This window comes from Corythoichthys intestinalis, chromosome 6, assembly GCF_030265065.1.
Source record: "Corythoichthys intestinalis isolate RoL2023-P3 chromosome 6, ASM3026506v1, whole genome shotgun sequence".
NCBI classification, from domain to species: Eukaryota; Metazoa; Chordata; class Actinopteri; order Syngnathiformes; family Syngnathidae; genus Corythoichthys; species Corythoichthys intestinalis.
This window is the reverse complement of record NC_080400.1, coordinates 35109880-35133187: the sequence shown is the minus strand read 5'-3', so window position 1 is coordinate 35133187 and position 23308 is coordinate 35109880. Positions and strand designations below refer to the sequence as shown.

Here is a 23308-nt window from a genome sequence, read left to right as displayed (position 1 = left end):
TAGATGAAAAAAAAACTAAACTTGTACTGGCTCTAATTTTAATTGCAAAATGCGACCATTTGGTCACAGTCTGGAGCCCCGCTGTTTTTCATGTTAAATACTAATAGTATTAAAAATTTGTCCCATCTAGCATTTCTGAGAGCGAAATGACACCAATCTCATAAGTTTTTGCGAGATTTCACACAGTGTAATTAAACAATGACGCTGTCAAAATGATGAAATTGAACAAAGAATCTTGACTTTGCAGGTCTATTGCAAGAAATGTTTATTTTGTTGTAAGAATAAAACATATAAATCAAGTGATATCACCTCCCAATACTCTAAGTTGTTTATGTGGCTCCACTTGTCGGATACGATTGATTGGGTGTGACTTTTAGCAACAACTAGATAATACTACTTGACGTCCTATCGTGGCCGCCCGAAGCCAGAAAAAAATTCAAGAATAATAATGTTTTTTTCTTTTTTTTTAATTAAATCTGCAAAAGTCCTACTTTCACAGGTGGAAGTAGATGAAAAAAAAAAAATACTTGAGTTGTGTCAAATTTAAGGGGTGAAATGCCCCCACTTAGGAGCAGTCTGGAGACCTGTGATTATTTTGTTGCTTTGTAGCCCTTACAAAAAGCCCTGAAAAACCTGATCATTTTCACTCGAATTTCTAAGAATTATGTGATTGGGCCAAATTTCTGATTGCGTGATCGGATTGGGGACATCCTTAGTTGGAGATGTGATTGTATAGACTAGATGGATTGTTGCTCTTGAACCAGTCCCAAATATTTTATAGAGCTGTGTATTGCAATCCTGATATGGAAAGGGGGTTCAGATTAGAACATTTTATTTACAATAAACGTGAAACATGTTATTTTCAGCTCAGTTCAGCTCAGGTAAATTTAGTCAGATCCCATCACCATTTTAAAAGCAGCTTTTAAAGTGTCTGGTAGAAATAGATTGTTCATGTAAGACCATACATTGCACACATAAAAAATATTTGGGTGTAAATATAAATGAAAATGGTGGCAACTTAACAACTTGTGGCTTGCTATAGCTACTGTATGTCAGTACCCATTTTGCATAGCTGGCCACCCAATGCATACCAAAACAGACATGCGAACACACAGGCAGCTCAAACACAAAATGTCATCTCACATCTCCAGACTAGTCACATAAAAAAATAGTAACACATATACTATATTATAATTTTGACCAGCAGAGAGCACTAAAGCATAGCAATCAAAGGCCCATAGAATCAGACGTTTTAAGTGTAACCAGAATAAACTCAAAATTCTTATCTAGTCATCTCTCACATCTTGACCCACCTTTTCAGGTTCAACCCCATCACAAGGATACCTCTCGATACATCTGTGGGTGAGTTGACACGAGTTTTCTGCCTTAACACACTAACATTTACTAAACAATGCGTGCTCTAAACCACCCTTGCCCTTGTTTGCGTGGTTCCAGCAATCAAAGCCAACAATAGCATTCCATGGCTTGCAACTGCATTGATTACACAAGCAAAGCACATTTAGACACATGCTTGTCACACACAAAGACGTCAATGTTTGTAATTCACAGGCTGAGTGGGCAGGGCTACGCCATATGGGGTGACAATAGTAAAGGCAACCCCACCATGCCCTTCTACAGTTCAAGCTCAACATCACGCACACTCACCTGATTTTGTCAGTGGCACTGTCAGACCTGCATACAGACAAAAACAAGGACAAGCACAATTTACCCTTGATATTCCCACGTTATTTGTTCAGTTGATTATGTGGACTTGCGTTTAAAGTAATGTTGGATTGCACCTGACCTGGTATGGAAACAGGAGCTCAAAGCATTTATAGTGAGACTGTAGCATTCCCTCATTGCAAGCCATTTGATAGAAAGTGTAGAGAGTGTGTTTAAACAACCAAGCAAAGAGTAGCTTGTCAGCATTTCCACAACCGTGTTTACTGACCGTTACATCATATTCATTTGTTCAGATTTCCATCAAAGTTGTAATGAGGCCTGTCTCGATAACTGTCATAGCAGGAAAATATATTTCCCCCAGAAATATTGTGACAAACGACTGTTTAAAAAATGTCATAAAATAAATTTTAATCTGAAATAATAATCACCAAATCTCAACCCAATAGCGTACCGCACGCAGGCTATTTTTAGACAGTGACGTCGCATCGTAAAGCGGAAGTAGGACATTATATACACGCCCTCGCATGCAAACCATTATATTTCAGCCTTCTTTCTCCGGTAATCTTTCAAAAACTGACATCCCGATTATTCACGGCTACTATGCAACTTGTAGAAACGACTCTAGACATTACGACATATAAAGGATGTTTTCTTCATACTCTCCCGGAACCAAAAAATGTGAAGAATGGAGCCACTACGCTACGATGGCGCGGACGTCTAAAAGTAAAGCAAAGTGAAGATGTTCACATTTCATATGCAGTAAACATTTTGTCTGGGCCAAGAGGTAAGCCATTTTGATATTTTGAGTTATTTTTTTTAGCGTGGCGTTTTTCGTGCTGCTTCTCTCTGACAATGAATGACCTGAAAAAAAAATTAAAGTGGTATCTGACTGCCACCGTTGTTACCTTTTTGTTGTAAAGAAACAACTTTAGTAAGGAGGAAGTGTAAATAAATTAATAGGATTAAGATTTGTTATTAATGAAAACATGAAGTGTTCGTTGGCTGTCAACGAGTAGCATTTGCGATCGCTACACAAAACAGCAATCTCCCCCAATAGAACGGTCAGAGACGTAAGACAACCAGGGGATATAATATGAAAAAAGATGGTGCTTATGGTGGTAAAGGATAGATTGTTGAAATAGAATGTCGTTGTCAGTGGCGTAAGAAAAAAGTGTCGATAAAAAAGCTAAGGGAAGCTTAGGTTGGCTCGTTTTTTTCCATCTTTTTCAGCCTTCGACACTCAAGCCATCTCTTTAACTGAACATTTGTATGTTGTTCTACATCTTTACCAGTGAATTTGGCAGCAGGGACATCATTTTCGGACAGAATTGGTAGGTTTAGCTCTGTAAACATCTCCGCCGTACACTATTCCCATTCATTTCCTATTGGGGACAAACAAGAACTTGTCTCCCTTTAGCTAACAGCAGAGCCACAGAAGCTAACGTCATATATATTAATGAGCGGAAGTGACGTGTAGCGTGCAGTAGCCCATTGATCTGTTGTGGGAGCAGCGTGAACGTGTGGTAAGCAAGAAGTGACCAACAAACCAATCCAATTTATGAGTGCGGCTTCTGGAAGCATGGGGTGAAAAGTCCCCAGAAGACAGCTAGAATGCCAAAGGTCTGCAACGCTGTAGTTGCTGCAAATGGAGCATTCTTTGCTGAAAGCAAAGTTTGAATGAAAAAAAAAAATCTAATAAAAATAAGTATTTCCAACCATTTCCATGTGTTTACTCTATTTTCTGTTCATTTTACAAGACATAATAGATGAACAAAAATGTAGAAAACAAAAAATTGTCTGGGTGACAAATTAGGGTTCAATGCCTTGCTCAGGGCACTTCGACAGTGGGCAGTCCTAGCCGCTGACCCTTTGGTCCTAGGACAACTCCAGCTAGCAACTGCATCAGGGCGCACAGTAGACATTGGCGTTGAAGTTTTACCTTCAAGTTAATTTACAATATTGTCTTTCACTGTCGGCATATGTAAATATGCCTGGATGATGGCACGGTGACGTCTTGATGAGCATCACAAACGTTTGCTGCCTCATCTTTACCCATGAGTCATATTACATGCATTCTCAAAGTCACATTGTGTTGTTATATAAGCTGTTAAATTAAAAAAGGAAAGTCCACAAGCACATCCCTGAAATGACATCTGGCCAGCATTGCTGATGCATCCGACAACAGCAGTACTAATTAGCCTGCTGCTATTACATCAGATTTGTACAGATGGACTGCAGCTAGTTGGCTAGACTGCGATGCAGAAAAAGTCATGAGAGAGCACAGCGACTGACAGGAATGAAGGTGGCAGAGTTCGTAACAGGCAGCAGTGCAGCAACCCCCCACCCCGAGCAGACATGCAGCCGTTTTACCTGCAGAGGAGACATGACATTCCGTGCCCTCTAAAGCCGGCCACAGAACGCCATTCGCCCTGCAAGCAGCTGCAAATGCCCCTCGCCAGAAGAGAGGAGACCAGCCAGCCATCCCATGGGTACTGCTTCGAGTTATGCAAGTAAAGACGGTATTAGAACAATGCGTAGGAGGGTAGACTCTGAGAAGGAAGCATGTTGAGAGGAGCACGGAAAGAATACAGTAAGTGCGGGTGTGGTGAGCGGTACACAGAGCCAAAGACTGTCTACGCTGACTGGTGATGCGCTTATACTTTTTCTCTCACTCAATTAAAAAAAAAAAAAAAAAAAAAAACCCTGCAAAACTTTTTGTGTGGTTTCCCAAGGCTTTACATTAGGACCATATGCCATAGTTTTGTCACAATACCAAAATTCAGACTTCAGTACAATATAGGTAGCGAAACAGTACCAGGATAAAAAAGTATGTACCAATAAATAAATAAATAAATAAATAAACAAAAATTTGTGAAATCAAAACAGACAAAACATTAAAAAGAAATTATATATATATATATATATATATATATATATATATATATATATATATATATATATATATATGTATACAGTGCCTTGCAAAAGTATTTGGCCCCCTTGAATCTTGCAACCTTTCGCCACATTTCAGGCTTCAAACATAAAGATATGAAATTTAATTTTTTTGTCAAGAATCAACAACAAGTGGGACACAATCGTGAAGTGGAACAACATTTATTGGATAATTTAAACTTTTTTAACAAATAAAAAACTGAAAAGTGGGGCGTGCAATATTATTTGGCCCCTTTACTTTCAGTGCAGCAAACTCACTCCAGAAGTTCAGTGAGGATCTCTGAATGATCCAATGTTGTCCTAAATGACCAATGATGATAAATAGAATCCACCTGTGTGTAATCAAGTCTCCGTATAAATGCACCTGCTCTGTGATAGTCTCAGGGTTCTGTTTAAAGTGCAGAGAGCATTATGAAAACCAAGGAACACACCAGGCAGGTCCGAGATACTGTTGTGGAGAAGTTTAAAGCCGGATTTGGATACAAAAAGATTTCCCAAGCTTTAAACATCTCAAGGAGCACTGTGCAAGCCATCATATTGAAATGGAAGGAGCATCAGACCACTGCAAATCTACCAAGACCCGGCCGTCCTTCCAAACTTTCTTCTCAAACAAGGAGAAAACTGATCAGAGATGCAGCCAAGAGGCCCATGATCACTCTGGATGAACTGCAGAGATCTACAGCTGAGGTGGGAGAGTCTGTCCATAGGACAACAATCAGTCGTACACTGCACAAATCTGGCCTTTATGGAAGAGTGGCAAGAAGAAAGCCATTTCTCAAAGATATCCATAAAAAGTCTCGTTTAAAGTTTGCCACAAGCCACCTGGGAGACACACCAAACATGTGGAAGAAGGTGCTCTGGTCAGATGAAACCAAAATTGAACATTTTGGCCACAATGCAAAACGATATGTTTTGCGTAAAAGCAACACAGCTCATCACCCTGAACACACCATCCCCACTGTCAAACATGGTGGTGGCAGCATTATGGTTTGGGCCTGCTTTTCTTCAGCAGGGACAGGGAAGATGGTTAAAATTGACGGGAAGATGGATGCAGCCAAATACAGGAACATTCTGGAAGAAAACCTGTTGGTATCTGCACAAGCCCTGAGACTGGGACGGAGATTTATCTTCCAACAGGACAATGATCCAAAACATAAAGCCAAATCTACAATGGCATGGTTAAAAAATAAACGTATCCAGGTGTTAGAATGGCCAAGTCAAAGTCCAGACCTGAATCCAATCGAGAATCTGTGGAAAGAGCTGAAGACTGCTGTTCACAAACACTCTCCAACTTCACTGAGCTCGAGCTGTTTTGCAAGGAAGAATGGGCAAGAATGTCAGTCTCTCGATGTGCAAAACTGATAGAAACATACCCCAAGCAACTTGCAGCTGTAATTGGAGCAAAAGGTGGTGCTACAAAGTAATAACGCAAGGGGGCCGAATAATATTGCACGCCCCACTTTTCAGTTTTTTATTTGTTAAAAAAGTTTAAATTATCCAATAAATTTTGTTCCACTTCACGATTGTGTCCCACTTGTTGTTGATTCTTGACAAAAAATTAAAATTTTATATCTTTATGTTTGAAGCCTGAAATGTGGCGAAAGGTTGCAAGGTTCAAGGGGGCCGAATACTTTTGCAAGGCACTGTATATATATATATATATATATATATATATATATATATATATATATATATATATATATATATATATATATATGTCGGACCCCAATTTGGCCAAATTTCAAAATTGTCCTACATGAATGTGTGATACATCATTGGAAAGCTAAAAATCTAAATTTTCTGGGGGAAGAAAAATTTTGAACAGGAGGGCATTAAAAAAAAAATAATAATAAACAGCAAAACCCTATCTGGAGGTGTGAGCACGCGAGAGCAGAATTACAGACGCCATGACTTTAACGAGATATTATCACGTACTGACCTTGTTTCGAGCCAAAAGCTCCATGTAGCATGTATCACTGAGTGTCAAGACACAGCTGTGAATGACCACAGCCGGATTTGGGGGGGATTTTATGGGTGAAACATGGTAATATAACAAGGGTCGCAATGCAGAAATCGCAGACATCAAGGAGTGGTTGAGATGTTCCTTTTCATATATTTACCCTTTTAAACGTTTTCTTTCTATTTTTCTTTGTTTGGATCGATTATTTGTCATCAAACATATCGAAAAAAATGTGACAGTAACAAAAAAATACAATTAAGCAATAGTTATAAGATAGATGTCATGTCATTTTCAAAGTATCAAAATCGGCAAAAAAATATCGGCAAAAAATATCGGCCATGCCTTTTTTAAATATATATATAAATTAAATCGTTTTCTAATTGTATTTAACGTTACAGACATAATATGTTACACTCATCCAGAGTCTTTAGTTTAGGCTTAAGGTAGGGTTATCAAATTTATCCCAATAATGGCAGCAATTAATTTTTTAAAAAATGTGTCACTTTAAAATATTTAACACAATTAATGCATGCGCTGCACGAGCCTCTCACCTATTGACGCACTCAATCGGTTATAACACCGTTTTACCGATATAGAGAGATAAAAGGCAGTGCAAAATGAGTAGAGTGAATTTTGGCAGCCTTTGGAGCTTTTTTTTAATTGGCTAAAGCCTTGCAATCCCTCTCCCTATGGTTAGAAATATCATGAGAAGCATTGTAGGGAAGCAAGGTGGCAATAGATCTTTGTCTTAACACCTTATGTTATTTCCCAACGCAGAGAAGATATATCAATTGGTAGCACTACGCACAGTCATGGTTTCACTTCCCATCATGCATTTGGGATGGCCACAGTATCATTTACTGAAAGCTCAACAAATACACTAGATGGCAATATTTAGTCACAATATACAAAGTCACAAGTCTTTCTATCCGTGGATCCCTTTCACAGAAAGAATGTTAATAATGTAAATGCAATCTTGAGGATTTATTTTCATAATAAACAAATACAGTACTTATGTACTGTATGTTGAATGTATATATTCGTCCGAGTTTTATTCTTTTTTTTCTTAATGCATTGCCAAAATGTATATGATGGGGAAAAATTATCGGTAATGATTGGAATTAAATCGGGAGCAAAACAAAGCAATCGGATCGGGAAATATCGGGATCGGCAGATACTCAAACTAAAACAATCGGGATCGGGAGCAAAAAAACATGATCGGAACAACCCAAATATATATATGTATATGTATATGTATATATATATATATATATATATATATATATATATATATATATATATATATATATATATATATATATATATATATACATACATACAGTATATATATATACAGTATATATTAGGACTTATAAGAAAAATAATTCCACAATTGTCCTCCACATACTACAATTGTGATATGGTTGCCAATGCAGACACGCGTACACGCGTGTAAACACTCATTGTAGACATCTAGCCAACTTTTACCTGCTGTAGGGAACACCTTCTGGAGTAATTCCTGACCAAAGATAGAGCAATTGGGTCACACATGGCCTATGTTTACATGTTTAAACCGGTGCAGACAATTGCCTTGTTGACACAAAAGCCCCAAATGGAAAAGGAGACAACTCTATTGACTTAACCCCCGAAACTGTCACATTCTGCTGCTGGTTAGATTTTGTTTTCCATTACAGAGCCGGCGGTGTGGGCGTTCCCATCATCGCACCTGCGGCTAATTCCAGCAACTCAACAGTTATATAACGCCGGCGACCCAAGCCAACGTTGCCGAGATATTTGCTTGCTGTTCGCCATTTGACACCAGTACTTTCGAGGCTCGTTGGATTTGCTAGTTTATGCGTCAGCTGTTTTTTCGTTCGGTGATTCCTCTACCTTGTGCAGGTATTGAGTGTGATTATTTTTGTTATCTTGTTGGCTCGCTGCCCACCGCTTAGTTTAGTGTTATTTGATCCCCGTCGACCTCTTGTCACGGACTCCTTTTGTTATTCTCCCTTTTTACCGCGATCGCGTGTTTTTTAGTTGTATTAAAAACCCCTTTTACTCTTCCCTCTGTTTCTTGTCTGCTCTTTGGTCCAGTTTTGTTTTCCGCGTTCGCGGACCGTAACAGAAACGAAACGAAAACAAAACACAAAAACAAGCAGACCAAACAAAAAAGTCCTAATCTACAGAACTACAGTGCCATGACATACGCTTGTACTGTAATTGGATAAAACAAATCGTTATGAGCTCATTTGTAGTACTCGGGAGCTCTGTGATGGTTTATATCCTTATTTTAGCATGTTACCCCGCCCAGGCTGTTTTGTTCAATGATTGTACGATTTTTGCGCATGCGTAGGTTTGTTATCAAATCCTGAGTCGCTTGCTCAAATGGCAATATGAAAAGGAACCGCATCAAAAAAGTCCGGACCAAATGTGTTTTGGTGCGGACCAATGAAAGTGAAGTATGGACTCTCCTGGTGTGAATACGCCCTTAACCTTTTCAACAAGTCATTTGCAAGTGTTGTTGCGAGGTAGCTCGCTAACGATCTCCTGGTCCTCTTGGTCTAATGTGAATTCCCCTAAATGCCAGTACTCTTTTAGCCAATTAATTTGAATATCTCAGATTGCCCCACCAACTTGTCACGCATTGGCTACCCACTGTAGTATGCACAGATATTGGAGAAACAGGCTTGAATAGGAAGAGAACGTAAAGTGGGCCTTGTCCAAGTCTGAGACTGATAAACGAGAAAGGCAGCAACTAATTAAAAAGATACAGAAATTATTAAGTGTCCTATTTTCTTAACTATACTTTTTACCTGTTTTGCTTGTTCACCTGTATTACGTCACACAAACGCTGCCTTTGTAAGCTCACTAAGCTGTGTCATTTTTTGGGGGTGGGGGGTTTCAATGTCATTTTCTCAGTCGGCAGGTCCAAGTAGTGTGCGATTAACATACTCAAATACTTTGTGCAACAGTGTTTCACATCAAGTTCATTTACTGTATACTAGGTGATGTCTATTGCTAAAGTCACCCAGGTTCTGAACTGGCGAAGCAGCCCCAGACCATCACATGACCAACTGCAGTGTTTTATCAAATTTACATCATATGCAAATTGAAAAGTAACAACCAAAATGCCCACTTTTTTTGTCTTGTTATTCCACTTTACTTACTTAAAAAAAAACAGTTCAGGGTTGTGGGGGCACTGGACCAAGATAAAACCCTGGACTAGCAGTTGCCATTTATTCACAGGGTATGTATAGTGATAGATGACCTTTCAGCCTCAAATTCACAATTTTACTCTGTACATCACGAACACGTATTCATATGGAACAGTGCTTGCATAAAAGTCACTGCACCTTAAATGACTACCGAATAGGCCTGCACAATATAACGTTTGAATATTGGCATCGCGATGTGCCCATGTGCAATAGTCCCATTGCAGGACGTGCAAAAAAAAAACAAAACTTTTTTTTGGAACACGTAAACTTTTGTTTTGCTTCAGAGTTTTGTGTGCAGAGACATGGCCTCCTGGACCCATTTTATATACAGCAATATTCATCAATCGCAGATGAACTCCCTTAGCCTTGTTTACCAGGATTATATTTATATAGCGCTTTTCCACCTTTCAAGGCGCTCAAAGCGCTTTACAGTATCCTGCTATCCACCTACTGGTGACACAGCACCAGGAGCAACGTGGTGACACTTGGACGAGTTCATCAGGGCGAAGAATCAAACCCACAGCCTCTGGGTTGGGGGGACAACTACTCCACCACTGAGCCACGCCACCCCCATTATATGATTATATGAACAGAATGCTGTCATTGTGAGTCATTCATATAATCTGGTGGGAATTTTGAGTTTGAATAGTTCTATTAATTATACCATTTAATTATTTAAACTATTAAACTTGATTAATAGTTTTAATATTGTAATATATTGCAAACCGCCAACATGTTTAGATGCCAGTTTTTTCCAATATTGTTCAGCCTACAACCTACACTTAAATATATATATTTTTTTCTTCAAAACACACAGAATCACTGATTTCCATTACACAGGTCATCACAGATTAATAATTGAAATTATGTGAACACATCAGATTCAGATGGAAACTTGTGTTTGCTTGTTTGTTGTTGCTGTTGTTTCTTTGTGCCAGTGAGGATGATGTGCCTTCTAGTGGACATTGTAAGAAAGAATATCTTGTAGGCCTAATTTTAGTAAGTAGTGTACAGTGTATCACTAAAGTGAGTACACCTCTCGCATTTCTGCAGATATATATGTATATCTTTTCATGGGACAACACTGACAAAATGACACTTTGATAAAATGAAAAGCAGTCTGTGTGCAGCTTCTATAATAGAGTTAATTTATTTCCCCCTCAAAATAACTCAAAATTAATATCCATTAATATCTAAACCCCTGGCAACAAAGGTGAGTACACCCCTTTGAAAAAATGTACATCCCCAAATGTACAAATTGAGTACAGCTTGTCATTTTCCCTCCAAAATGTCATTTGACTCGTTACAGGAGTGCTGCCAGCATTGCTGCAGAGATTGAAGGGCTGGTGGTGGGTGGGGGATGGGGGGGGGGGTGAGCCTGTTAGTGCTCAGACCATACACTGCATTCTACATCAAATTGGTGTGTATGGCTGTCACCCCAGGAGGAAGGCTCTTCTGAAGACGGTACACAAGAAAACCCGCCCGTCTCATCAGACCATAGGTTCCAGTAATCCATGTGCTTTGTTGATATGTCTTCAGCAAACTGTTTGCGGCCTTTCTTGTCACATGACATTTTGTAGGGAAAATGACAAGCGGTACTCAATTTTGACATTTGGGGAAGTACGTAGTCCCCATCTGTTGTACTCACTTTTGTTGCCAGGGGTTTAGATATTAATGGCTATATTTTGATTTATTTTGAGGGGAAAATAAATTAACTCTATTATATAAGCTGCACACAAAACACTTTTCATTGCGTCAAAGTGTCATTTTGTCAGTGCTGTCCCATGAAAAGATATACTTAAAATATCTGCAGAAATGCGAGGGGTGTACTCACTTTTGTGATACACTATATATTTAGTGATTTCTCTTAAAACTGTATCAAGTTGAGAAATAAAGATGAGTGAAAAAACGCACAAACATCATCAAAAGGCACACAAAATAATTTAAAACACAGAGCTCACCTGCCCTCTCTTATTAGTGGAGTTAAGAAGCGAGTGGTATCATCTTCATGGCTACTTTGTTGGCTGCTTTGCTGACTGCTCTGCTGGCTGCTGCAGTAACATAAAAGAAAATGCAATCATTCATTCATGATTAAAACAATACTTGGTATACTGTACTTGCACCTGCAAAGAAGAAACCGAAAATTAATGTACTACATTGCATGTAGGACACGGAAAATAAATTAAACTACACCTTGTCAGTATTATTAATGTAGGATTCTTTGAATTGCAGCATTTTTTGACTTATGGGGCATAAGTGTAGCATTATCCATCATGCTGCCCCCAATATGTTGAAGTCGCAACTGAATAACACAGCACAAATGACTTTGGATCAGTGGTGTTACCAGGATGCCAGGTGTGGTGGGAAAAAAAAAAAAAAAACAAGCTACAGTGCTCAAGTAGGTCGAAATCCAGCGTAGGGCTACTGCACCTTAAAACATGTTTTGTTTTCTCCTTGAGATAACTGTTGATGTGATTTGGTCTAAACAAATAAAAGTTTATTTGATTTTATCTGACTTAGAACACATCCATAACTGAACAGTATGGACATGCAGGTGACAATATTTTTTTTAGGTAACCAATTGTGATTCTTCGGTTTTATCATTATTATTATTAGGGCCCGAGCACTAAGCGTGCGAAGGCCCTATTGTTTTGCAAAGGATTATTTTTTTTTATTTTTTTTTTATTTTTATTTTTCAGGGCAAATGAAAACGGCCAATTTGGAGGCCTGAACATGCACGAAAAGTCACCAAAATTTGCACATACGTCCGGAAAATTGTAAATTTCGATAATTTTGCAACGTTGCAAAAAAATATAACAAAATGGCTCAGTGGCGCCCCCTTGAAATTTTAAAATTGGCCTATAACATTAGGGTCTGTCAGCGTAGAGCAATGAAATTTGGGGGGTCTATACCTTGTCCAAAACCGCTCCAAAAAAGCATTTACACGCATATTCCAAACCCAACAGGAAATCGGTTATTTTGGATCAAATATGAAATTTTTATCGATTTACAGGGTGCACATTTGAGACCTTTTCGCCGAGGGAGTTAGTTGGATCATCTTCAAAATTGGTGAGACTGTTCAGGAGACATATGAGATCTTAAGTTTCTAAAATGGTGTGTTTTCATTCACGGGTCTGACCTGGGCGTGGTGCCAAAGTCGGCCATTTTTTCGGCAAAACACCGAATTCAGTAAATGGCTAATAATTCCTTGACACAACTTTCAATCTTTTTCATATCTGCCATGTATATGCGGTATCCCACCCTTAACACGAGTGCATTGAAATATTACCCATTAGGTCTAGCGCCCCCTAGTGAGAACAGGAAATGCCTTTTTTTACGAGACAGGTTCCTCCTCCAAGGGAAAAAAATCTGTTGACCTCAAACCTGCATCAGGGGAGCCTTAAGACCTGTGTTCAGATGCCTGATGAAAAATATTGAGGTTTCGTTGAGGCGGAGGGGTCCAAACAGGAAAGTGAAAATGAACTTCAACAATTTGTCACGCAAAAAACTTTGAACAGTCATAACTCGGCAGATATACAACATATCTGCGCCAAACTTCCCGTGTTTGTTGAGAGTCATACCCTGAAGGTTCTTGTAGGGGTCATTTGCATCAACTCTACAGTGCCAACTAGTGGCGACAGAAAGAAGTTTTAAAAAAGGCCTTTCCTATTGGGTTTTTTCAACATAGAGCAAGGAAATTTGGGGAGTAGATACCTTATGCAAAACTGCTCCAAAAAGTCTCTTGCACCCATATTCCAAATCCAACAGGAAATCGGGTATTTTGGATCGAATGTGAAATTTTCATGGGTTCACAGTAGGAGTTTACATTTGGAGGCTTGAATATTCACAAAAACTCGTAAAAATTTGCACATACATGCGGCTTTAGATAACGTTCGATAATCTTGCAATGTTACGAAAAAAATGTAGCAAAATGCCTCAGTGGCGCCCCCTTGAATTTTTCAAAAAGGCGTTTCCTATTAGGTTTTTTTAACAGAGAGTGATGAAATTTGGGGAGTCGATACCTTGTGCAAAACTGCTCCAAAAAGTCTCTTGCACCCGTATTCCAAATCCAACAGGAAATCGGGTATTTTTGATCGAATGTGAAATTTTTATCGGTTCACAGTAGGAGTTTACATTTGGAGGCTTGAACATGCATAAAAACTCACCAAAATTTGCACATACATGCGGCTTTGGATAACGTTCGATAATCTTGCAACGTTACGAAAAAATTTAACAAAATGGCTCAGTGGCGCCCCCTTGAAATTTTCAAAAAGGTCTCTCCATTTAGGTTTTTCTAACATAGAGTGATGAAATTTGGAGAGTCAAAACTTTGTGCAAAACTGCTCCAAAAAGTCTCTTGCACACACATTCCAAATCCTACAGGAAATCGGGTATTTTGGATTGAATGTGAACTTTTTATCGATTTACAGTGTGCACATTTTACACCTTGGCACCTAGGGAATTAGTTTGATCATTCTCAAAATTGGTGAGACTGTTCATGAGGCATATGAAATCTTAAGTTATAAAAATGGTGTGTTTTCATTCATGGGCCTGACCTGGGCGGGGCGCCAAATTCTTCCATTTTTTCGCCAAAACACCGAATTCGGAAAATGACTGATAACTCCCTCATACAACGTTCAATCTATTTTAAATCTGGCATGTGTGTGAGGTATACCAGCCTGAGCAGGACTGGATTGAAAATTTACCATTTGTGCCTGGCGCCTCCTAGTGGGAACAGGAAATGCCCTTTTTTACGGGACACACTCCTCCTCTAAAGGGAAAAAATCAATCTACCTCAAACCTGCATAAGGGAAACCTTAAGACCTGTCTTCAGGTGCCTGATGAAAAATATTGAAGTTTCGTTGAAGCGGAGGGGTCCAAACAGGAAAGTGAAAATGACTGTCAACAATTTTTCTCTCCAAAAACTTTAAACAGTCATAACTCGGCAGATATACAAGATATCTGCGCCAAACTTCCCGTGCTTGTTGAGAGTCATACCCTGAAGGGCCTTGTAGGGGTCATTTGCATCAACCCTACAGCGCCAACTAGTGGCGATAGAAAGTCACTCGTTTTTCCAAAACATGTCCAGTTCTTTTCATGTTGGTCATTGTAGTTTCAAGACCTATTAAAATACTTTTTTACGGCCCATGTCCACGTGTCTCTGTCTGTTGCCGTGACGACCCTTTGTTCGCCATTTAAAGGAAATATTTTTTTTCAGAGACTCAGGGAGCTTATAGAGCCACAATAGTTGGCACACTTGGTCGAATTGGCCCAGTTAGAAGATTAATTTTGGTTTTGAATAAGGGCTTGGCTGCACAGCTCAGTAGTGGCTCCTTTTTTGTAGTACTCTCTCCAATAGGGGTTTTTATCTCTTGGGTGTGGGAATGTAAATAGGCGACTTTCGAGCATGTTAGGTTCTAATGAGATGATTAGAGAGGAGGATCTGCCACCACCCTGACCTGCACACAGTCCGAGTTGCGTGACGTCCGAGTTGCGCTAGATTGCGAGGGCCCGTTCAGTCCTGCTTGCAGGCCTAGTTATAGTTATTCTTTGTTCGGCAACCCCTTTGAGCTCAATTTGACCCCCTTAGAATGCTTCAAAATGCACCAAAATCGGCAGGCGGGTCAAGACAGGTGCAATCTTTGATACCGTGTAAAGACAAATTCCGAATACACTATGTAGCGCCCCCTAGCAGTCATTCTTTGTCCTGCCGACGCTTTGAGCCGTACTTTGACCCCCTCAGAATGCTTCAAAACTTACCAAACTCAACAGTCAGGTGAACACTGGTGAAAACTTTGAAAAAATGTAAAAAAAAAAAAAAAAAAAAAAAAAAAAAAAAATCAAAATATGCGTAAATGTGTATAGCGCCCCCTAGGAACAAAACCAACATTTCATTTTATTTATTTATTTATTTATTTATTTATTTTCTTCTAAGGTGAAAGAGGAAGTAACAACGCAAAGGTTAAAACTTCAGTACAATATGAATGGGATACCATACGCTGTGCCCAGACTGCCATTAGTACTACATCCAGTTTTCTTTGGGTGGGCAGAGCATGTCCGTGAGTGGGCACTGCACCGCCCCCCGTAACGCCCCTGCTTTGGATTTAGAACAGAGGAAACTAATGCTCTACCATGCGACAGCTCTACGAAGCTCAAGACATCTATTACAAAATTACCACAAAAGCAATTCATACATCTTTCTCCAACAAAATAATAATAATAAACATAATAATACAAACGGAGGAAAGCAACATTTTCAATATAAATACATATTCGCTTGCCATAACTCAACATAACTTGGCATCTGAACTTTTTCTAATTTGACTTCCTTATATGCACGTATCCCGTACTGACACAAGATGGGGCTACATGATATCTATTTAAGTATGATTTAGATTGACTAAAAAGTTTAGGCTAAACTAAGCAAAAAACAACAAAAACAGGCCAAAAAAATGCAGTGAAATACGCCACATTAGAATTAGCACATTTCAGCATCCATTTGGATATTATGTCATAATAAAAAAACATACAAAGAGCTAAAAACATTTCCCATTTAAACCAAGGTGGACCAAAAGGGACAGAATGAAATATCTAAATACATTCATTCATTTTCCATGGCGCTTTTCCTCATGAGGGTCGCGTGTGGACTGGAACCTACCCCAGCTAAGTCCGGGCAATAGGCAGGGTACACCCTGAATTGGTTGCCAGCCAATTGCAGGGCATACTCACACACACTCAAACCTACGGACAATTTAGAGTGTTCAATCAGCCTACCACGCATGTTTTTGGGATGTGGGAGGAAACCGGTGTCCCCGGAGGAAACCCACGCAGGCACAAGGAGAACATGCAAAGAAAGCCAGAACCCGGTATTGAATCCATGATCTCAGTACTATGAGGCGGACGTGCTAACCACTGGGCCACCGTATATATCTAAATACATGTTTAAATAAATACTTAAATGTGTCATCAATTAATTAAAATGGAAAATAAATAAAGTGTCATTAAATGTGTCATTAATTAACTAAAATACCAGTCCTTTTATTATTAAAAACAAAAACAAACAAACAAGCTAACAAACAAAAAACATGTAATTATTTCACTATTTAATCGTTTCATGCTATGTGTTGCAGCACTTCATGAATTTATTTTATGTCTAACTCACCCCTAAAACTCAGTGGCCTAATTGGTTACCCACTAGATCAAGCCAAGATGGGTCGATTTCAGATAAACGATCGATGCGGAGCCAGTATACATACTCTGACAGACTGACACACTAGGTGGTGCTTCTTTTACTCGGCTCAAACAAACCGAGGACGAGTGACAGCAAGTTTTGCTCATAAATTCATGAAGTGCTGCAAAGAAGAGCTGAAATGATGCCAACAATTTTAATAAACACCTCTCCTTTTGCACACTACATGCTCTTAGTCAGCAGGTCCTGCTTCCAGGTTATTAGCAAGGTTGAAAATATCTCTAACCAACTCCCGAGAAAGTTTAAGTATATCCTCCGTAGCCGCCATGTTTTGAAAGACTTCGGACGACAGCTATCGATTAGGCTCAGATCAATATTAATTCTGCCTACTGACTTTGATGGGTGAATTTGACAAATAAATTCATAAAGTGCTGCAACACGTGTCCATGGAATAATTAATTAAATAGTGAAATAATTATATGTTTTTACATTAGATGAGCTGGTATTTTAATTAATTAATGACACATTTAATGACACATTTATTTATTTAATCCCCATTTTAACTAATTAATGACATGTTTAAGTATCTATTTAAAGATTTATTTGTCCATTTCACTCCGACCCATTTAGTCCATGTTAACACAGTTTCGGCCGTGGCTTGGTCTGTCTGGGTCAAAATTGTTGTATACGACACTTAAATTTCGTCAACAAAATCTTCTGTATTCCATGGTTGTGTCATTTCCTGAAGTTTTTTTTTAAACTGTTACAAACTCAAATAAAATATTTTGTAAGAAAAAGAAACAATTTATAGCAGAGTGAAATCCTGACTGTTGTTTGTCGGAGTTCAAGGCAGTTACGAGAATCCCCGATGTTTGGGTTGGAGAAAAGACGATTTTAAGATATCATATTTGAGTGATCGGGTTGTTATGTTTATTAGACTGAAAGCATCCTACAAAGGCTATTGCATGCAGTATAAAAAAATGAAGGAAATCGTTTTTTTTCTTATGAAAGTATTTTGTATTTCAATTTCATTGAACTTTCAAAGGGTTATCTGACATCTTAAACTAAAGATACAGTATAAATCCACCATTGATAGTTTTTTATTATCTTCGCTTCTAAATCATCTCGTAATTATTGAGATAGTGTATACATAAAGACCAACAACAAATTTTTAGTTTTAGTTATAGAATATAGCATCACAAAATTTCCTCCAGTGACAATTAGGCTAGGTTCATCTCGTAAGTCTTAATGCACGAATCAGATTTTTTCATGTTTTCCCGACTCGCGTGAGCCATTAACTTGATGGCCTGAATGGGAAAAGTTGCATAAAAGTGGACCACTTCAAATCCGATCTAGGTCACTGTCGTATGTGGTTAAAATCCGATCTGGGACACATTTTTCCAGAATCGGGCTGCTGTCTGAACTGTCAAGCCACCCAGGGCACAGACACAGGGCACCACGGTAGCGGTACAGCTGTGCATTAGCGTTAGCGCCAAGCCTGAACGCAGCTTTTGGGGAAGAGGCAGGCTTGACAACAGTCATAAAAAAATGGGTTAAGGATAAACCTGAGAATGCTCTGTTTTCTCTCTGCTCCAAATGAGCAATATTTCTTAATTGCTTACACGGCCGGGAGTCGGGGCAAACTGTTCGTGTGTGTGTGTGTGCGTCATGTGTAGTCATTTGTGTTAATGCTCCTGCGCATGCAGGTCAGTTTGCTGAGCACGTCTTGGACTGCGAATTAGAGTGCATGCATGATACTTAAACGGGCTCAATAGACAAAGGCAGTCTGAACGGGCACACCAAAAAAATCGGAATTGGTATGAACCTAGCCTCAGGCTAAATGTTGCACATTATCCTGCTGTGAGGGCTGTCCATATCTTGCAAATAATGCTGTATTTGTGGGAAAGGTTGTCATTAATTCACTCTTAAAATCTGCAGGGTGCTCCAGTCCCATTTCAATAGCAGCCTCAAAGCTTCTCAGGCTAAGTTCAGACCGCAGGTCTTAATGCACAAATCTGATTTTTATGGGTTTTTCCGGTTCGAGGGAGACTGAATGTGACAAGTCACATAGAAGTGGACCATTTCGAATCCGATCTGGTTCACGTTCATATGTGGTTTAAATCTGATCTGGAGCACATTTTTCCATAATGTGGCGGCGGTCTGAACTATCAAGTATCCCAAATCGGAATTCATGCAGCAATTACGTCAGCAAAGAGCGAGAGCAGCACGCAAGATGGCAGCCATGCAGCTGTTCATTAGCGTTAGCACCTAGCTTGAACTCAGCTTTTACTACGCAAAAAAATACAATGAAGAAAAGGATAAGCCTGATAATGCTCGGTTTCTTACTGTGCACCAAATGAGCAATATTTTAGTATTGCTTACATGGCTGAGTCGGGGCAAACTGACGCACACACATCAGGCTTATGTGTGTGCGTCATGCATGCACAGTGCGTAGTTATTTGTTTAGATGGTTCTGCCATGCAGGTCAGCGTGTGTCGGACTGGGAATTACTGCGCATGTGTAATACTTGAAAGAGCTTAATGGACAATGGCAGTCTGAACGAGCACGCCAAAAAAACTCATGACAAAAAAATCGGAATTGTTCATTAAGACCTGCAGTATGAACCTAGCCTTAGAGAGCTAAAATCTTTTTTTCTTTCAACCCTGAAAATGATAATAATATTTGAAAAAATAAAATATCGTTCAACATTACACCTTTTCGATCATGTAAATGAGACAAATCATCATTCCTAGTTTAATCCGTGATTAAATTAACAAATGCACATATCAACAATACAATTGAAGTACAATAAACAAAATTCAAATTGGTTTTGGAATATGCATCGACCATAAGTAAAACCACTTTCTATTAAAGTATCACATTTTGTCCACTCACTGCCATTCATCAATGCCCATCTGCATCCATTCATTGTCCAACCTCAGAGGCTTATCTAATTTCTTCTGTATGAAGTCCTGTCAGTCACTAATGCAGTTATAAAAACAGATCAACAGCTAGTCACCTCTTCTGGTTTCACTTGACATCTTCCTGGTTGTTGCAGCATTACCCAAAGCGTCTTAGCAAAAACTCATTCACGATGTCTACCCAGTTCCCTCACTTATAATATGTGAAATCGAGTTGCATCCTGTGTTATAGCCTTCCCTGTCAAACCAAGTGGACTTTTACCCCCCCCCCCCCCCGTTTTTTTTAACAAAACTAGTGCTGTGAAAGGCTTGCAAGTCATTGTTAATCCTTCAGTCTAGTTAGTCTTGAATGACTTTAGTTATTGTGTAGTTCATGTGTCCTTCTTGATGGTAGACCAAAAATTAACATTTAATCCAATTGCTCAGTCATCTACATTTATCCAGGAAATCGCTACTGCACAAGATGTTCTTTCTACCACTGTATAAGGTTTTGAAAATTACATCCTAATTTCTTGATAAGAAAAAAATAATTATTGTATTCTTCTTCTAAAGCAGTGGTTCTTAACCTTGCTAAAGGTACTGAACCCCAGAGGTTTTACATGTGCATTCACCGAACCCTTTGGAGATTAATTTTAAAAAAGTTTATTCAAAGTTTTTTTTTAATTATTTTTTTTCCCCAAATTAAAAATTGATATAACTATCATAGCGAGCTAATATCTAAGTTAATTCCTGTTCAAATTTCAAATTGACTAAAAATAATTTTGCCTTTTGATGCTGATTTTCACATTGAAAAACATTATGAAGCTCTTGATTTCACACACTTCCCTTTCTTGTTTCTATGTCTACATCCTCATTTTATTGTCGCATCCTTGGATCACATCCTATTTTCATGGCGTAAAATGAGGCAATTTTTTTTTCTCCATTGTCTACGCAGTCCACGCTGCAAGTGCGAGTCAAACTTCCATTGAGCAAACCAGTTTTTTCTCCTAGTAGATAGAGGGCTAGCAGTTGAAGGAGTGGAATAAAGCCTGTATATTGGTGGCAAACCAGTCCAAAACATCACTTTGCCTTTAGTCAGCATATGAAAATAGAGCCCTATGTGTCTTAACCTTCACCAAACCCCTTAGACTTACACACCGAACCCCTTGGGTTCGATCGAACCCAGGTTAAGAACAACAGTTCTAAAGCTTGTGTGTAAAAAAAAAACAATAACCCAAATGGTTTACTGTAGACAAGTAATGCCTAATTGGTTTATTAATGAACTTCAAATGAACTCTGCATCGCACACGTAACGATGCAGTCATTTTTTCCTCCGAATCGTTCATTGTATACAATACCCGTGGCAAAACGTCTTTAATGAATCCAAGAATATACTCTAAACTGGAAACAATGTTCAGAGACAGAACCAAGACACATTGATGAGATTTGAAACTAACTAATCAGTGGGAAAGAAAAAAAAAATACAAAAAAATACAAAAATAAACCTACAAAAGCATGGCAAGTTAAGTTAAAAGTATGCAGTACCAGTAGTAGGAACAGTAACATCCCAGTCGGGTTGAAAATGACCAACAATTCTTACATTTTTACTGAAGTCTACCGGTGTGGTTGCACAGCTGTCAGATTCATTCAAACAATAAAATTCCATAGTGCCTATCCAAACGAGGGTAGGAGGGTTTTGGGGCCAATTCCATCTCACTAAGGGCAGGGTGGGGGGTACACCATTGGTTGCCAGCCAAGGCATGAAAGAAAAACAACCATCAGCACTCACACCTATGGACAATTTGGAGGGCATGCATGTTGTTGCGATGTCGGAGGAATGTGGGAGGAAACCGGCGTACCATGGAAAAAACTCACACAAGCACAATCAAGCCAAAGCCAGGGAGTTAATTCTTGATGTCAACAACTAAGATAACCAGTCATCCACCATGCCACTCCTTATCCAATCTGTTCTCTAATACTTACTTTTAAAATATATTTCTTAATCCACACTGTCCAAAAGTACATCTTGTAACGCAAGAGTGCCAAGTATCCTATTAACTATAAGTACCCATAATGTTTGTATATTAACTGGGCAGTTGAATACAAGTTAACGTAAAGTTGCATAATCTGTAAAGAAAAATATATGCCTCAGTTCACACTTGTAAAATGTTTTCCAAGTATTATTAGTTATTTTGTTTTAAGGACAGTATTATAAATAAAATTGTGTTTCCCACCCTCTAATATGTTTGTGACTTTGCTGTGAGACAAAGTAAGATGACTGCAGTTGAGGGGTGCCAGGGTGAAGTGACCAAGCATTTGGATCTTAAATCATAGCCTGTTCATGTGTATATATTTGACGTTACCTAAAGAAAAATAGGGGGACACTTCTAAAAGCATCCATGATCAGGTAAGATTTCAACCATCTTATTGCATGCAAGTTTTATTTCTTTCTCCAATTGCTCGTCTTGTCTCATTCCAACAACATCAGAATTCTACCTTGTTGGTTTGCCTGACATACAAAAATTGTTGTGCATCATGTAATGTTAGTAACTACCATTTCTGACTATAAGTCGCACCTGAGTATAAGTCGCACCAGCCATAAAATGCCCAACAAAGAGGAAAAAAACATTTGTAAAGTATAAGTCACATTTTTCGGGGAAATTTGATCAAATCCAACACACAGAACAGATATGTCATCTTGAAAGGCATTTTAAAATAAAAATACAATAGAGAACAACATGCCGAATAAGTGTACAGTATGATAATGTTACATGATGCATGAACAACGAACCCGAACGTGGCCGGTATGTTAACGTAACAGCTATTAAGAGTTATTCAGATAACTATAGCATAAAGAACATGCTAACAAGTTTACCAAACCATCAGTGTCACTCCAAAACATATAAACATAACATGTGAAATGCTATGAAAATGTGTTAAGAATTTCACACATAAGTCGCTTCAAAGTATAAGTCGAACCCCCAACCATAGGCGGAGTTTGACATTTGGGGCAGGGGGGACAAAACATGTTGATGACCCCGAAACGCAGTGACAGCAATAAAATTAACTTACAAGAATATTTATAATCCGTAATAAGTTGACAATGAGCGTCTTTTGTTTCCCATCATTCTTGAGGGGAATTCTAAATCAGGCTGCTTAGGCAATACCTTTCGCCAAGATCGTCATGCATTGAATATGGTACGCCTGCCGGTGTCGTGGCAATGTAGTTACCCCAGTCAAAAATTGTATCCCCTGGGCGGAGCCATATGGAGGTGGATTTTTGTCTATTATTCTATCAAAAAAAGCTGATTAAAAAAAAAAGTCGCTTCAATCAAAAAAAAAAAAAAAAAAGTTGCTAAAATAAATTTGAAACTCAAAAAACTAAAAAAAAAAAAATGCTTGTCAAAGC

At 38.7% G+C, this 23308-nt stretch overlaps 1 protein-coding gene across 6 annotated transcripts in view; it reads right to left on the bottom strand.

The window, feature by feature from the left end:
* gramd1bb (GRAM domain containing 1Bb) overlaps nucleotides 1-23308 on the bottom strand; it is a 190648-nt gene that overhangs the window by 104062 nt on the left and 63278 nt on the right. For all 6 annotated transcript variants that reach the window (XM_057838124.1, XM_057838126.1, XM_057838128.1 and 3 more), the window contains 2 exons: nucleotides 11772-11861; nucleotides 1666-1692 (listed from right to left, as the gene is read on the bottom strand). In XM_057838124.1, coding sequence (XP_057694107.1) covers nucleotides 1666-1692; nucleotides 11772-11861 — 117 coding nt within the window. The remainder of the gene's footprint in view (nucleotides 1-1665; nucleotides 1693-11771; nucleotides 11862-23308) is intronic.